Below are 17,732 nucleotides of genomic sequence, written 5' to 3' on the forward strand. Positions count from 1 at the left end.
CTTCGCTCCACGTTTCCTCACTACGCTACGTACCTATGTATCAGGGTGTTTGAGTTTCCCAAGTGAGTTATTAAGACTCTGCTTCTAGAGGGGAAACCCACACAACTTTGCCTGATCTTCAGGCCATCGCAGTGTAGCAGGAAATCCAGTTACCAGAGCAGGATACAGTAGCAGAACCAGAGAACTGTTGGAAAAAATCACAGCTTAAATTAACTTCTTTATTTCACACATATTTGCCTATTGGTCTTTCTTACCACATGAATCAGTCAGCAGTTACGGCTTGAAAAGTCACTATTTTAAAAACTCTCAAAAACTGTATCATTGATAGGGAGATGTTAATAATACCGTTTTGTAATACCATTATTTAACATTTTCTTGTTTGCACCAAGGTTCTATTCGATTCCAGCATGTGAAGTTTTATAATACTTGCTGTAAAAATACTTATCCTCACTTTGGAGTCTCATTTATCATATTCTGAAGCAACCAGAAGCTCTGGAAATTGATAAGCTCCTCTGGAAAAAGTCTGAGGAATCTTTACAGTTCAGAAGAAACCAAGAGATCTCCCTCTTGTGGTCTTTATGTAAACAACCTTAACTACACTTGCGAGTTCAGAACCATCTAGAGAAGAGTTTTCTTTCATCAAATATTAACAGACATTTTAAGTAGTTCCACTCAATATATGAAGCGTTCTTCCTAGAAAGAATGAGAAAGAGATTGTTTTCACTTTATTTTTATCTACATGGCATTTTCTTGCAGAAAAACCAGAGATTCAAAACGCAGTGCTGTCTCCCGTATGCCACCACTTGAGAGAAAGTGGGGGGAAAAATGGTTACAGAACAAAGTAGATGAACAAACCTAACCCTGGGGAGATGTTACGTTTATCTAGATAAGTGCTACCTAGATGAACATATAAACTGCAGTTCTAAAATGCTCACACTTCAGTTTACACCATGCACATAATGATCGCTACCTCACAGACCAATCCTACTCTCCAAAAACCACAGCGGGTATGTAGGAACCCATGCTCACAACTTCCCACGGAATGAGATTAACAAGGCTGACACAAACATAAAAAGAAATTTTGTGCCTTTATTGGAATGGTGTTAGGCTTTAAATACACCAATTTTGATAACCTGATTATTTGGTTTTAATTAGAAATGACACTACAGAACTGCAATACTGGTCCAACAGTCTTGTCTTTACTTTTTTTTTTTTAAAGCAAGAGATAGTATGAAAATGCACCAAGTAATCAGAAAGCACTAGCAGGCATCAGTTAATCCAAGATACTAGCTTCTTCGTCCCAAAAGCACTCGCATTGTATGGAACCCAGGATTTAGACTAGTCATGATTTGCAAGAACTAGCTGCGTGAGTCATGACTTCTTTTCTTTTTTAATTTACTTTCAAGTTGGTCACTGGTAAATTTTTTTCCTCAAATATTACAGTTTAAGTCATATTTTTTCCTCAAAGTATAAAAAAGTATGAAATATAAACAAGCTCCTGCATTGCACCCGTGAAAGGGTACAACAGAAGCATTAGAGAGCTGACTATCTACACACCGTCAAATCCCACCAAATCTTGGATAATTCATTAATATACAAAATATCAGGGCACAGAAAGAACTAAAATCCACTTTTTTTGTTTTGTTACGCACAGGTTCAAATAATCAATCTAAAGAAAAAATGTGATCATTTTGGCTTTCCACTACATCCGCATGTTGAGACACTTATTAAAATAATCCTGCTTAATTGCGTTTGGTCTTGGTCTTACTGTCAAGTCATGTTTGTTATCTTAATACCAGCCATCAGACAAACAAGTAATCAGAAAGACAACTGCTCCTCCTCCCCACCTCCCTGTCCCTGACCCCTCCAAGGTCAGCTTTAAGACATGACTCCAAACACAGGGTTGTGACGACAGATGCTAGGACCAATCTCTTCATAATCTTTTTTGGTATGGCATACTTGGTAGAATTCAGGCTGTAAAGGGAAGCACAAAAATATTAGTCGTTGGCACATACACCTTATTTTAACCATATCAACATTTATGTAGCAAATGGAAATAACAAATACAGGTAACTCGAAGTCCTGAAATGAGCATTACATGACACATGGCTGAACACTAATTCAAACAATGTATTTTGCCACAAAAACCAAAAGGCCCAATTTAGCGACTCGCATAAAGCTGTAATTCAGCTTTCAGTTCCTCTTTCAAATCTTTAAAGTCTAATGCAAACACTCCAACGGGAGTGGGAGGGTGTATTTGCTACCTGAGGCCTCTCAGAAATCGCCCAACTGCATTTAATCCAAAGTGAAGGAGCCACGAGAACTCCAAAAGCTTGGCCAGAACAACTGTAACGTGCCCAGCTCTAGAGCGAACTTACTGTGGAAGCCAGCATCGATCCTCCGAACCAAACAGCGTATCTTTGCATATGGTGTGTGATGACCTGCACGTCAATGGGCTTTGGCTGTAAAAGAAAAAAAGGAATACATTAAAAGTCACCTTTGCTGGTAAAAAATGGATCTTTTTTAAAAGTACAGTTTATTCCAAGCTTACTTTTCACAAATCGGTATTTTCTTAAATGCTGGGTATGTAAATTCACAATTACAGCACCAGTTTTTCTCTTGTACAACCCGAACAAAGAAAAAGCTCTTGCTTATCAATTGCCAGTTGCCGCCTTATCAGACATTCAGGGATAAGTGCACCCACACCGATTTTCTCCCAAGAGCTCCAATGCAGTGTTCCTCTCCAGTTACCCCCATCTCATTTTCTGCCTAATTTCTTGAGGGACTGTTTAACTACGTAGGAGGGACATCACTTTTTACATAGGAATAGTTCTACACTACCAACCCCTTTTCAAAAAAATTAACTTTCTGAAGTGTTTCAAGTGTCATGTCCTTATTTTAACAAAGCATCAGAGCTGCAGAGTGACTGAGAGTTCATCTAGGACCCATACAGTCACAGCCACTACCCCACTCTTACCCCTTTCCCTCCCCACCCACACAAGCCTTCATTCCTCACTTGAGCTTATCAAAACCAGCAGTGTGCCTCACAGTTTCAGAAAGAATTTGTTTGTCCCCGTACAACCTACTGAAATCCCAACAATTTGAAAGTATCTAAAAATCATTTGTATCAGATTAGCAAAATCCAAGCCAGTGATTACTTGCAATGCCTGGTATGCTCAAGAAGGGAGAACCGCATCAGATTTCCTTATTCATATCCTGCTTTCCTACCAAGTGGTATAAGTGTAGCAAGGAGAACTAAGAATAAAGTAGGTAACTTGAACCAGAGAACTGTATGTAACTGAAATTTCAGAGTTGTCCACACAGCATGTTATGAAGTTATACTGGGCATTTTAAGGATTGTTTGAGCTCATCTAGCTAGACTACAACTAAAAAAAATAAGTGAAGAAAATCACTTCAATCTTGCCTTAAAGGAAAAAAACACAGTTTTTGACTCTGCACACATAAAAGATACCAGCAGAGATAACAGAAAAAAATGCATAAGATATATTCTTTCCACTTTTGACCTCTGATCTAAGTTAAGGATCACACAGTTTAATGTAAACATGAAGTCGTTTCACAGGACCATAGATTAATTCAGGTGGGAAGGGACCTCAGCATCTCTAGTTTAGCCTCTTGCTCAAAGCAGTCAGCTACAAGTTCAGAGGAAGTTATTCAGTTTTATCCAGTTGAATCTCAAAAACCTACAAGGGTGGAGACTACACCATCCCCCTGGGCAGCCTGTTCTAATATCTGATTATCCCCATAACGGAAGTTTTCTTTTTATCCAAGCTGAACCTCTTTTGTTTAGTTGTTACCCCTCATGTACCCACCACCCAGCACTGCCAAGGGCCCGGTCCCACTTTTTTGATCACCTTCCCATATACACCACCTATGCTTCTATTAGGATCCCCCACCAAAGCCGCCTTCTCCCTAAAAAAGCTGATCCCCTCAGCGTTTCTTCACTGGACAAGCGCCCCAGTCCACCAACTGCCCACGCTGGCAGCTCGAGAGTGAGTTTGCTCCATCTCTCCTGTTAAATTCAAAGGACTGAGGATGATGATTTGCTGCTCATCAATAAGCACTAAGCACAAAAAAGCTGGGGGATGTTCAATATAGAAGCTTTTCAGAGGTTCATGTAAGAGCTTTAAATGAAACCAAAGACGTTGCAACAAGCAAGAACGTCATCGCAATACGTTAGCTTTGCATTTTCCCGGTAACAAAGGAGAGAAAGATGCTGGTTAAATGCATCAGCTGCAGGAACTCACCTTCAGTCTGCCACCACTAAGTTCTTCACTAAGTTTCAGTCTGGCATCAACAGTCCTTTTCAAGTCTCGCTGTAAACGGCGACCAAAGTCCCTGAACATTGTTGAGCCTCCAGAGAGGACAATATTCTGTTTTGAGCAACAAAAATGATTAACCACTTACGAAAACAGGAGTCTGCAACTTTATCCAGCTCTTGAATTCTAAACACAGCTTTATGATTACAGTTAAGAGGTGTGCTTTTACTTTAAGTTGGACATTATCTAACACTTAAGGTGACAGAGTATGAATTCACAAAGAGGTTGTCACATGGAAATCAGCTGTGCTTTAAAATCCATTTATATCTTAGTTCATCTCACTTCTTTCGCTCAGATTTATGCTTCCCTTATTTCTTTAAGCAAGAGTTTCAGTAATGAAACACCACACTGAAAAAGTACAAGTGAACAACATAAAGCCTTCTGCGTACTGGACTAATTTCTGGGAAAACAGTTAACGTTGTTAGTTTGGGGTTTTCTTTAAATACAGTTTCAATTACTTATTTCAATATAAAGCACAGTCCTTGTGAAACAAGTATTAAAGAATTCATTATAGCTACTGACCTTATACAGAGGACGTCTAACATCAATGGGGCAATTCTGAATAACTTCATCTACTACTTCTGAGATTGGTTGCGTAAAGTCAGGATTAGCAAACTACAATCAAGAACAAAAACAGACAAGTCAACATGTAGGACCACGTATTGCAAAGGAAAGGGGTAAAGAGGAAAAGGAAAGAGAAAGAAGTTATTGTACTAGAGATGTCATGAAAACTAATAATGGAAATAGTTCTGTTAGCTATTTTTGCTGCCATTTATAAAAGGTTTGAAAGAATAAACCTAAAGTATCTATTTGCCAGCTATTTTCTTCAGTAGTTTTGTTAACCATAACAGGTGAAAGAATACGTGCCCTTCTCAGATGCTGAGCACCAGAGCAAAACAGCTTAACATGAAAAAGCTGCAACAGGAGAATGTAGAGAGGAATTCAGGGCTGGGAAGAGGCTTATTCCCATTTATTTTTTCCCAACACTGGAAGAGAGACAGAGGGTGTAAAGGCAAGATGACAGGTTATCTAGAAACTTGACTTTTCAACAGACAGGTAAGAAAAACAGTACAGTGTGGTGAGGTCTGGAAATTCTATTAAAAACTGCACAAAAAGACAGGTTTAGTAACCCATTTACTTTAAAAATTTCAAAACATAGGGCTTTGTTTAGATAACCTGAATTTGTACAAAGCTTACTAGCAATCAAGAAACAAAAAGACACTGAGTCATAACAACAGCTGATAGCTATTTACAAACAGGGAGAAATACAAGTCAGGATGTCCACTCCCTTAAAAGCCTGCAAACACTATTTATATGCTATCACCCAAAATGCACTTAAAACACCAAGTGTAGACAATTCAAATCAACTTACCTCAGGATGAAAGAAAATCTCTGGCCCCAGGAATCTCTCATAGCCAACATCAATGGTAAATTCTTTCTTTGAGATAGCATTAATTCCAGTATACTGTTTAATCCACTTTGTACCATCTGTGTCATACTTGTTAAATTCTTTTACTAAGTCAGGGCAAACATAACTAAAGCGTTCCTGAAAATTGAGTATGAACAGTTACAAGTATATTCATAAGTATAGCAGAGAAGATGCTATGAACTTTTAAAAGAAGAGTAGTAGTTTAAACCTTTAAGAATAAGAGTTTTAAATTGGCAGGCACAGAATAGGCCTCAAAACCAGCTGAACTGACATTTACTGTATACAGTTAGTTAATGGTTCTGCTACCACAAGTCATTTCTGTGCGGCACTGAAAGCAGCACATCTTACTGAGCTAAATCACTTTTCATCTATTTTTCCTCTAAACTTCTACGATGGCGAGAAATGAGTTCTAAAGTACACTGAAGAATTGCCATAGAAACAGGTTTAAGTGTACTTTAAGCTGAATGTCTTTCAGAATAGCTCTGTACTACAAAAAAGAACGTATCAACATTCAGAAAGAATAAAAGAATAATTGCAGCTCTTTACATTACGCATCCCACCAAGAACACTTCCTACTGAACATTACAATAATAAGAATAATAAGGGAGGGGAGGAGAAAGGGGAGAATACAAGCAGAGTGAAATTCTAGGCCAAATCGAGTATAATCCAATAGCGTACCTTAAATTTAAGATATTTTATGTTACTATATTATTTAGAGATTTTTATATTACTTAGAAACAGAACCATTCCTTGGCAGGACGAGGATTTTAAGATATTATTGTAATTTAAAAATAGATATCACGTTCTGATCCAAAATAACCCTGACATCTTCAACATTCACTTTACCTTCACTGCTTTAGCTGTTTCCAAGGATTGTTCGGGAGGAATTCCTACTTCTCGCTCCCTCAGCAACTGCTGAATGAAGTATGTAATATCTCGCCCAGCAATTGGAATGTGTTTGATACAGCTGCCAATCACGTACCCTTCAGCCTGTAAATAAAATTAATTGCGAGAAAGATACTGACAGGATCTCCTTTCAACAAAGCTTAGGCAGGAGAGAGAAAGACACGGAGCCTAAAGTCCTATTCACCACCTGTGACTGTGAGACTGAAGCCCTTTAAGACTGGCTCGTTCAACCACCAGAAGTCCCATCCTTCAGCAGCCCTATTTTATTTTTTAGCGTTCACTTGGCATTCGGTTATAATTCGTACAAGGTGAAGGGGAACAGAAACAGCACTAGTACATAAGGCAGACAAATAACTAGACTCACTATTCCTTGGCCTTTATTTTCTCTTAAAATGAGGTTACTCTTACCAGAATGGTCAAGGAACCTTGTATTGTAAGATATTATTTTAGAATAAATGATGTGGCTCTGCAGTCAAAGCCACTGATGGAAGACGTTACAGTTCACATGAACCAAAAGTCATTTTCTGAAAGCAGGGAGAAAATCCTAATTTCAGCACATTAATTGAAACTGCTCAGAACAGACTGGCCCATGCTCATCCATCAGCCTACCCCTGTAAGTCACACTCGTCCCAGGGACCAGTATCAGGGCATTAGAAATACCTGGTCTGAATGCAGAAACTGAAAGTGTTCAAGGCTGGCTTTCAGCCTCAGCAGACCTGCTACAGCCAAACAGATTAATCCAGATACCATACTAATACTAAATGATTAACATTTCTTATATACACCTTACATTCATATAAAAAAGTTCTTTCTAACCCCAAAAATAACGAAGTCATAAAACATACCACTATTGCTAGCTTCACTACAGAATACACATTTGTAAGTTCCTCTATTTTATTATAACGTCATATACTATTGCTCTCAATTTGTTCAACATGTTTAAACATTCCAAAATTCAAGCAAATGTCACTCTATAAAAGGAAAATAAAGCTTCAAGTGACACAGAATTATCTACTCTTATTCCAATTAAAAAACAAACCCACAAATCAGGGTAAGTTCCACTGTTTTAAACAGCAATTTGAACTACTAAATACTGTTAAAAAATGTTACCTACAGAAGGTTTGAAACATTAGTTGTTCCCTACATCTTATTAGAAATATGCCATCTTGGATACACAGTTTGAACAAAGATTTAGCCACTATATTCCACCAAGTTGAATAAGAAATTGCTACATCACAGCGCATTTGATCTCCACCAAAGCTACTATTTGGTATAGCAATCATTTTTTAAAATTGAGGTTACTGTAGACAGATGAAGCTTTGTACAGATTTGAATCTTGAAAGCGGCAATTAACTTCATTTTGGAAAGAAAAAATGCCTCTGGTGCGTAAATATGCATTTATGTTCCCAAGGAAAGATGGGCAGAGACATATTACCAACCAAATAAGGAACACTATTAAAGATTTGTCGTAAAATTTCAAATATGTAGCTTTGTAAAAGGAAATACATACCTACAGCAAAACCAGTAATTTGACAGTTAGGAAACTGCAGCTGTAAATGCTAATTATTTAATAAAACATCATATGATAAAACTAGTTTTTACTTCTAGCAACATGATGCAGCAGAAGATATTCCACATTAACCTTTTGGAGGGGGTGTCGGTCAGGTAGGAATTTTTTTTCTTTTTGCTTGTATCACTGATGCATGATAGCATACTACCAAACACCAGTCAACAGATGAGATAGAGAAAAACTGTAAATGCACAGTAATTGAGGGCAGATATAGTATTATTTCTCTCTTATATATGAATTCACAGAATTGAAGAGTTTCCAAACATTTCAGACTGCCTACCATAAAGAGAATAATCACTCTTACCAGCAAACAAAGTGGAAATATGATAAAGCAATATAGTTTGATTGATCATTTAGCGTGGCCTTGGCAAATCACCTTCCAAAAGATAAGCCACTGAAAGATACGATGCCCTGAGAAACGCAGGGTGCAGAGAAGTTCTGTGAGTTTCTGCACTACAAAATAAACAAAACCCCACACCCTCAACCCTGGAAATGACCTGACAGTTTTGAGGATCCCTAGTTCTAGTTCAGTCTGTGTAGGTGTAGACTTCAGAGATGTTACAGGACAAACTGCTCTCCAGTTTAACTGCTGCTATAGTTTTGATGTACACTTACCACAGGAATAACATGAGTGACACCATCACCGCTGTCTATAACTGTGCCAGTCAGCGTTCGTTCTCCTACTTGTCGTGACGTCCAAGACGCAGCTAAGGCAAGGACAGCCTTGTGAAAGAACACATGCAAAAAAAAAAAAACCTTTAAAATCTCAGTAAGAGCACTGCATTGCAGATCCCACCTTCCGTTACCCCTCCCAGCAATACCCAGACAGACACCCTCATGGCAATCTACAGCATGGGAACTGATGTAGTAATGTTACACACGTGTACACAACACCTTATGGAAAGAGGCTACATGAAGGTAGTTTTTGACTACTAATGCTTTTTTAGCCATGTTCAAACATCTTTTTTGCTGCTTCATATTGAGAGGGATCCAATTCTTGGCCTATTACCATTATTATGATGTGGTGTGTTGGGGATTTATCCATTTGTTTATGGCGCAACAGGTACTACACTCTACTGCTTGGAGGCCGCCCTCTACACAGGTAAGAGAGGAACAGTGCTCAGCAAACCGAACACACAACCAACGCGTATCAAGTGCTGAAACTGCTAGCCACAAGTACATAAAAGTATTTCAAACACCACTCACAGAGTTTTCACAGTGAAGTTAGTATTAGCTCAAGGAGAAATACTGTAGCTCCAACTCTCAACAGCCTTGCCCTTACCTGAACGGCAATATATAGCCCTGGAACATTGAAAGACTCAAACATGATTTCAGCAGTATATTCTCTATTTTCTGGAGTATTTAATGGAGGCTCAGTCTGTGAGACAGAAGAAGAAAAGTTTTACTTATATTCAAATCAAACACTTGACTTCCAAAAAAAACCCACCAAATCTTAACTATTGAAAGATGAGTCATTCCTCAACAACAATAGCATGTAAAAATAGTAATGTGCAAAGGGTGCTTTTAAAGGCAAATGGTGCAATTAAGAAAATCTAGAAACACCTCTGACGATAACAGAATTTATGCAAACTGCATTGCAAAGAACATGATTTGAGTGAAAACTGCCAAAAACACACAATAAAAATGTTACAGTAATTACTCTGTGGGTTGGCTAGCTCATTACAACTTTTGATTTCACTGAAAGTATCAGGGACCTAAAAATGTCAAAGGATGCAGTTTAGCACATTTGAAGAATGAGAATTATTTTTAAAATTCCTCAGTGATTCACTAAAGAAAAAAGCTGGTTTTCTTCAGAGTCAATCACTATAAAACAAGTTGATATGATCAGCTGTAGAAACGAGCTCAACAGAGAGAAGCTAGCAACAACACACAACACGCTATAATAGTAAACTATCATTTTCATTAAAATAACAAACATACTTAAGCGTCTTCTCTGAAAAAGCATTTTGGATAGTGTCACATACAACTTGAGGGGGAAAAAATAACACTCTCATCACATCTATCATATAACAGCTGGGTAAAGAGAGGAAGGAGGGGGGGGTCAAATATTGGAAAAGGGCCCAGAGTTGTTACGGCATCTTGATCCGTGGACATATGCAGCTGGACACAGCCTTGAGCAACCTGCTTTGAGAAGACTGTTGAATTAGATGTTCTTTAACAAGTATAGCGAACACTCTTAACTCCAAACTTGCTCTAGAAACGTCACACTAAAACAATTTGCCTAGTTCAATGGCCTTAAATGAAATACTAAGAAACAGCAGATGCTTCAGAATAACACTGATCTTAATTCACGTCTAATCTAACCACATATGACAATCAATCCTTCTGATTTCATTTAAAAAAAAACAAACCCTCTCTGTCTAGACTCACGTTCCAGGTGGCAGCATTGTAAAAACAAAATAACTGCAATTATGTCGAGTCAAAACAACCAGCTACTTTTTTGCCTCAAAAATGTAAACATTATTATTGAATTCAGTGGATAAGTAATAGAAAAAAAGGGATGGAGCAGGCAATTTGGAGGGAAATGAGAAGAGAGAAGAATTTGCAGTTCAGACACACTGACATCTTTAGAAGATTAAAGAACCTGGATCTGATAAGCCAGGTCAGGAAAGTCTCAGTAATTTATATTTACTTCAGTTTTCAAGATCAGCTTATTTAACAATTACTACGTAAATGTGCATAAACATTCTTAACACTCATATGTTATTTCCTAAGTTTGTTAAGTTTCGTAAGACATAAGTTTACCTACCAAAAGAAAATAATGGTCCTCGGGTTCTGCCCTTAGATACTTAAAGATTACTTGCTCCATAAACCTCTCCATCAAGTCCCAGTCTTCAACTATACCATGGCGGATGGGCCACTGTTGCACAAGGATATCAAAATACAATTAGAAACGAAAGGGGGGAAAAAACCCCAATGTTTTCAACTGCAGTAAAAGCATATGATCCACTTATGCAAGAAACCTCGCATTAGGTTTTCCCTACCTTGATCCGAAACCCATTTGAAATTCAGATTCCAACCCTGAATAGCAGAGATAATACACCGCGCTTTTCTCAGTGGTGGCACTCGGATAAACCAAAGGTTCCCCCCAGCCCAGCAGTTGTGATAGAAGATGCCAAGGAACATTAAAGAAAGTGATTATTTCTGCTTAACACTCTCCCAGCTTCCCTTCACTTCAAAAGAAATATATATTAACGTACTTTTTTGCAAATTCCCACAGGCTCCTTAAGGTCAACAAAGCTAATACCAAACTTATTTTCCATTTAAACAGAGTTAATAAGAAAACAAGATTAAAGAACCAAAAAACACTAAGAAGCTGTTGACTGTATAGCTGACGCTTTCTAAAGAGTACTGGAAAATTATTTTAAACATTCCTCTTAATACCTTGGTTGCATAAGTTGGTTTTTCTATTGCTTCATCCCCGATAAAGAAGTCTAAATCATCAACACCTTTCAAAACCCTCCTTTGTGCTTGATCGACCACTTTTGCCGATTCTTTGATAGCAATACCTTTAACAGAGAACACAAACAATATTGTAGATTATATATCCACCAAAAACAAGGGAAAAAACCAACCCAACATTCAAAAATAGAAGCAGACTGTAATTGTATTCATCCTTTGCTTCAGGCATAAGCACAGAAGAGATACATAAAACACAGATAATTTGAATTCCAATCATAGGTAAACATAATTAGGGTTTATAAAGTAACACAATACAGACCTAAATACAGATTTAATTGTTAAGACACTCAACATTCTATCAGGGAGATAAAATATACGAGTAATTACTAGATGTAAGGTATCCCTACAGATGTCGTTTTGTTCAACAAGTGCGCTAATTTTCTGCACACTCTGCTAATAATTAAAAATAAACCCAAACATAGAGTTTTAGAAAGAGCAGGAAACTATTATATAAATGGATGTTTTACTTCACTTGCACCAATTTAATTTCTGGACATATTCTGAAAGTGAGATAGGGCACTCAAAAGGGACTAAATAGCAACTAAATACACAAAGCACATGTACAAGAGAAAGCAGGAAAGAAGTAGGAGGCATACCGAAAATGAAAACTGGACAAAAATAAAAAGAGTATTGCTAAAAGGACAGAAATTGGTATGGCCACATAATGCACCTTTAGATGGTTTCAAACAGATTTTCGCCAAGTCTATGTTTTATTTCTTCCTTTAAAGCCTATTCCTATCTTATTGTTAAAAACAGGGTTGAGAATTTCATTTAAGACAGACTATAAATCTCTCCTTCACTTCAAGGAACAACTTGCAAAACTTAAGACCTTGCATCTTCCTGATTTATCCCTTCCATGACAATTACTCATCATAAAAAAGAAAGAAGTTTTTATCAGAAGAATACTGGCTAAGGCTAAACACAGGATCCTGGAAAGATGGATCAGTGATAAGATATCACAGGAACACAGATGTTCCCCTCCCACATTTTTTGCATCAGCCCTCCTGGCTACCAGGGCTGCAGTGCCAGCAATACCCGCTGTATTTTTTCAAGTCTTACTATTGCCTTTAAACACAACCCTTTACACAAATGAGGAAATTCATATAAATAAGAGCCATTAATATCAACCTCAAATACCCAAAGGTCATGATCAGCAGCTTTTTCTAAGAGAATGATTTTGCTAATTCTCACCCTCAGTAAGAAGTCGTATTTGCTCAGATTAACTGAGATTTAAAAAGTTATAAACAGCTGCTGCAGGCTGAAGGCCACTGGACACAGGGCAGCACAGCTACAGGGTTTGGAAATCAACAGCATGCCAGGGAAAAGCACCCTTAGTTCACTGATGCTCCCCCCATCCTGCTCCCTTCCCTTCCCAGAAAGGGCAACAAAAGCAGAGCGGTGCAGCCTCTGTTAAATGTTGTGAAAGGCTGAGGAGGATAAACCAGAAGATGTTATTTTGAGCTCTTCAGGAAGACAACTGAATCATACTGTAACTTCTTTAGCGGTTTACAGGAGAGTAGAGAGGAAGCAGAATGCACGGGGGGTAGATAGGAAGTAGAAGCTAAAGTCATGGGCAAGGAGGTGTCGCAACGCAGCATTTGCTGCAAGTGACAAGAACCTTGCCACACGTTTTCAGGTCACCATTATAGAGCTGAAATTTTGGGAATTTTCTCTGCCCAGATGTGTGTTCCCCTCAAGTAGTTTCAAGTCAGATACCATCGCTTGCCACAGGGCTACAGAAACCTTCCAGTCAAAGTGTTTCACCCTGTTACAAGCCTAAAACAAGATGAGAGCGCTCTGTCTAGCTGACCTTGGGGCTAGCCTGCTCAGCCCTCGTTTTGAAAAGTCAGAAACGAGAAGCAAAACAACCTGAATCAAGAATCATATCCTGAAAATAGAAGAGGAAAATAAACCTCGCTGCAACCAGAGCCAGGCTACCCCGGTGTCTGAAGGTGGGCAGCACTCCAGCGCTATCTCAGAGCCTTTGCCTTCTGTTTGCTTGGCAGAGAATTAAGAGCTTGTAGGAAAAAAGAGAATATACTTGCACTAAATCCATTCTCTGCTTAACCACTACTCCAGCCTTTTTCTTCTTTCAAAGGTAAAGAAAGGGCTATCTAACACAAACTACCATAGATAAACTGAAACAGATGACAAATCAAGAGAATCCCTGGGTAAAGGCAAGTTGACTCTTACTTGAACATACAGCAGGAGAAAAGGATGAAGGGAATAAAACCCAAGCAAAATTAATGATCTGCCAAGATCTAAAAAGCAGCCAGGGAAGAAAGCAGTGAACCCAAGTCTCTTCAAAACCAAACTGGCCCAATATATTCTCATTTACTTCACTTTTCAAGCAAGCATATTCAGAATTAAATCAGAAACACAACATGAGAGAGGAGTGGGAGATAAAAACTTGTTAAGAGCAGGAGTAAGATAAGCAGCAAGTGAACAAGGCAGAAGGAATGCTGCTCAAACCTGTTTAACAGCTAACATTTTTTTAGAGAATCAAATTGATAACACACAACCACCATTGCTGGAAGTCAAAGCAGAAACCAAACCGTTTTTCCACTGGGGATAATATTAAGGCAATTAAAGACACCAAAGTGCTTTGAAAAGATCAACAGTTTTTTGTAACATACTTTCAAACTAGGTACTGCTACACTCTACTCCCATTCCTCTAATGTGGATTATTTTATTTCATTTGAAGCAGAGGATTAATGCAAACTGTGCAGTTAGTGTAATTATTTAACTTGGATCAGAGTACAAATGAGAAAAATACCTTTTTCATTAAGAGAATTGCAGTCAAGAACTATTTCAGCTGTAGGAGCATCTGGACTAGAGCACCTTTTTCTTTTTTTCTTAAACACATCACACTTTATCAAAAAGCTGTTTAAATAAATTTTCTCATTTCCCCCTCATTGTCCCTACTTTAACAGCATCGCTGTTGTATAAATTCCTCTGCTTACTGATCTGACATGTCATTGCATTCCCAAAATTTGTTTTAAGGGTCACAATCTCTCTTCCTTTTAGGAATGAATGACTTTAAATAAACGAAGCTGAAGATACATAAAAAGTATGTAAACACTATTTCTCTGAAATCAAATAAAATAACCATTTGCCCATTACTAAATTAAAGACTGCTAGGAAGTTTAAAGAGCAACAAAGTTGTTTTCCAATGGTTTAGTAACTTTAACCCAGCGTTAAAACTAGGTTTTGTGTGAAAAACAAAACTGTAGAGTGTTATTTTATTTGCTACTGAGATAAACCAAATGAACTCATTTGGAAAGCCAAACAACTTAAGAGCTACAGATTAGAAGCCAATATAGAAGAGACAAACAATTCTCTTACTTGGATGTAAACAGGAGAATGCATTAAGTGAATTAACTTCAGCTTTCCATGAAAATTGCTTTTTGAAACTTGTTTTGTAGAAAAATTACCATAGAGCCTGAACTACCAAGTTCTATTTCACAGTGTCTATGCTTACTTGTTATTAGTTCTGGCTCTTTTCCTGTTGCATTTACAAGGAAATCTGGGTGTACTAATTATTCCTTTTTACCAGGATATAATATGTGATTACTTTGGCACAAATAACAATGACAAAATGCCAAGTGGTGTAGGAGGTCAAAAGTTGAAGCATTTCTAAAGGAAGTCGATTTGAGTTCTACTCTCCAGAGCCCTATCACTTCAAGTTGGAGAAACAGTTCAGAAAACAGGGAGCAAGTAAATAAGCAACTGTACACAGGGAAAAAAAAAAAATTAAATGTTTTCTTGTTCTAGTTACAAAACAGTAAATTAACTAACACAGCTGTAATACTGAAAACTACCTTGGAAGTATAACATTTTAAACCCTAGAGTTATCTAAATATTTTTTTTTCCTAGTTATAGTCAACTGATTTATCTGATAAATCACTAATAGGGGAAGAGCCTTCTAAAAAAGTAAATATAGCTATGCTACTGTATTTTAATAGGATTTCAGTTTCCAACAAATTAACTTCACTTATATAACAGTACACTATTTTAATGAAAATATCTTTCTTAACAAAGCCATGCTATTGCTCTGTCATCACTCAGAGGCCTTTTCAAGTAGCTCATTTTTAACTGTGTGGGGTTGGCTGTTCGTTTTTTTTAAGCTTTGTTTGTTTTTTATGTAGCAAGTTACAGAAACCATAAGTGTAACTTCAGCATTTATACGCAAGTAACAAATACTTACATGAAGGAATAATGAACTGGGGTTCAGTATTACCGGCATATCCGAGCTTTGTATACCTATTGAGACAAAAAAAGGTTGTTATAATATTTAATACCACAAATACCAAAGATATCTCCCTTTCTTAACAAACATACCAAAAAGGCCCACTGAATTTCCTTTTTAAAAAAAAAAACATAAAACACACCCCAAAAAACTCAAATAACTACTATTTTTTAAAAGGTAGAAAAAAAATGCTCCCTGCCACAAAACAAGCATCATTACAAACTTCTACTCTAGTAAAATTTTACTACAGAACAAACTATGTAATTCAATTTATCAATGCTTAGGAGTATAATTTACAGTCAGAGTAGTTCTTCCCTGGTTAGCAGTTAGCATTTCTATAGAAATATAATAAGTGTTAGTAGTAGAAGTCTTTGTAACTGCTAGCTATAGAAGAAAAAATTCCCTTGCCCACAGACTGCCAGCTGGGCAGGCAGCAGGGCTGGCCATCATTACTTCCCAAGCATTTCCCAAGATGTACTGTTGTAGGTGGCAAGTACTGACAGCTGATGACAGTGGTAGCAGAAGAAATTCCATTTAACAAATAGAAAAATCTTGAAAATGTGTTTAATAAGACTGAGGAAAGCAGGAGGAGGAGAACCGCACACCTTCACCCACCCGATTTCTAGAATATGCTACAGATATACACATCACTTTCATTGTCATGACGTAAGAAAACTGAAGACATTACCAAAGTAGCCATGAGAAATAATTGCAAAAGTCAGAGTACCAGAACTATCCAGCTGCTAGAAATGCTTATACAAATGAATTAACAGCAGCATAGGCAATTCTAAAACGTGCAGCCCAAAACGCACACTTCATTCAGGAGTTACAGCCTACGCACAAGTTTTTAACGAACACAGACATGAGAAAGTTCTCATTTTCTTTATACAGTCAGACAGCTGTACTAACTAAAGTAGCAGCAGCAGGAAAAGCATGAAACACTGTAGTAGCACCTCTACAAGCACTTGAATATAAACCTGGAAGATCATAGGCTGTAGAAAGCAGTACTCACTTTAACAAGCCATCAATGTGTGTCAGTAACACAGCAGAAGGCCTGGCAAAAGTACAGCAAGAGGTTGGTTTTTAAAGCTAGAAGAGGAGCGCTGCTGCAGTAGGTTTCTGTGATGCTACTGATGCAGCAGTTCACAATTTGCTCACGTGTCCGCTAATGCCGACACAATTTCCATGGCTGATGTTAATTGTGCGCATTAGTGCTGGGCCAGGAAAAGCTGTATCCTCAAAAAGAAGGTATGTTTCCCTCTAAATAACGAAGAGGTTAGCACAGGACCCCATCTAACACCAAGAATGCTTTGCAAGAGCAGTATTTAAAGCAGTAAACCTGATCTTGTCTGTAACACACTGCAACAGTTTGGAGTAACCATGTAAAAAAAAAATTTGACTTCATATTGATCAACAGGAATGTTTACTGAAAAAAAACTTCACAGGCAAAATAAGATAAATAATGCAAAAACAGGAACAAGTAACAAAGAAATCCACACCTCGGGAAGAGATCAGCATTATGTCCTCTATGTGCCTGAACTCAGGACACGCAACTTTAATTTTGCAGACTGAAGTTACACATTTTTTAAATTTTATTCTTAAATATTTAGTTCCTAAAAGAAACAGAGACTTCCACAGGCTGATGCTTCTGTAACCTGTCATGCAAAATAAAACTGTTCACTGTATCTATACTGTTTTAAGAGGCTGTTAGTTCACCAAGGAAATTAGTAAGAAAACCAGCATACTGACTCACTCCCT

At 37.6% G+C, this 17,732-nt stretch overlaps 1 protein-coding gene across 1 annotated transcript; it reads right to left on the reverse strand.

Annotated features, from left to right (window-relative positions):
• Window positions 1-686: 686 nt before the first annotated feature.
• ACTR3 (ARP3 actin-related protein 3 homolog (yeast)) lies at window positions 687-17,161 on the reverse strand. Its single transcript, XM_010149738.1, has 12 exons — window positions 17,133-17,161; window positions 15,933-15,988; window positions 11,648-11,772; window positions 11,013-11,123; window positions 9,525-9,620; window positions 8,858-8,965; window positions 6,613-6,756; window positions 5,710-5,883; window positions 4,860-4,952; window positions 4,266-4,391; window positions 2,379-2,462; window positions 687-1,974 (listed from the first exon to the last, which is right to left on the reverse strand). The coding sequence occupies exons 1-12, from the start codon at window positions 17,159-17,161 to the stop codon at window positions 1,879-1,881; spliced, it is 1,242 nt and encodes a 413-aa protein (XP_010148040.1). The 3' UTR covers window positions 687-1,878.
• Between the last annotated feature and the right edge of the window lie 571 nt (window positions 17,162-17,732).

This window comes from Eurypyga helias, unplaced genomic scaffold, assembly GCF_000690775.1.
Source record: "Eurypyga helias isolate BGI_N326 unplaced genomic scaffold, ASM69077v1 scaffold12494, whole genome shotgun sequence".
Classification (NCBI taxonomy): domain Eukaryota; kingdom Metazoa; phylum Chordata; class Aves; order Eurypygiformes; family Eurypygidae; genus Eurypyga; species Eurypyga helias.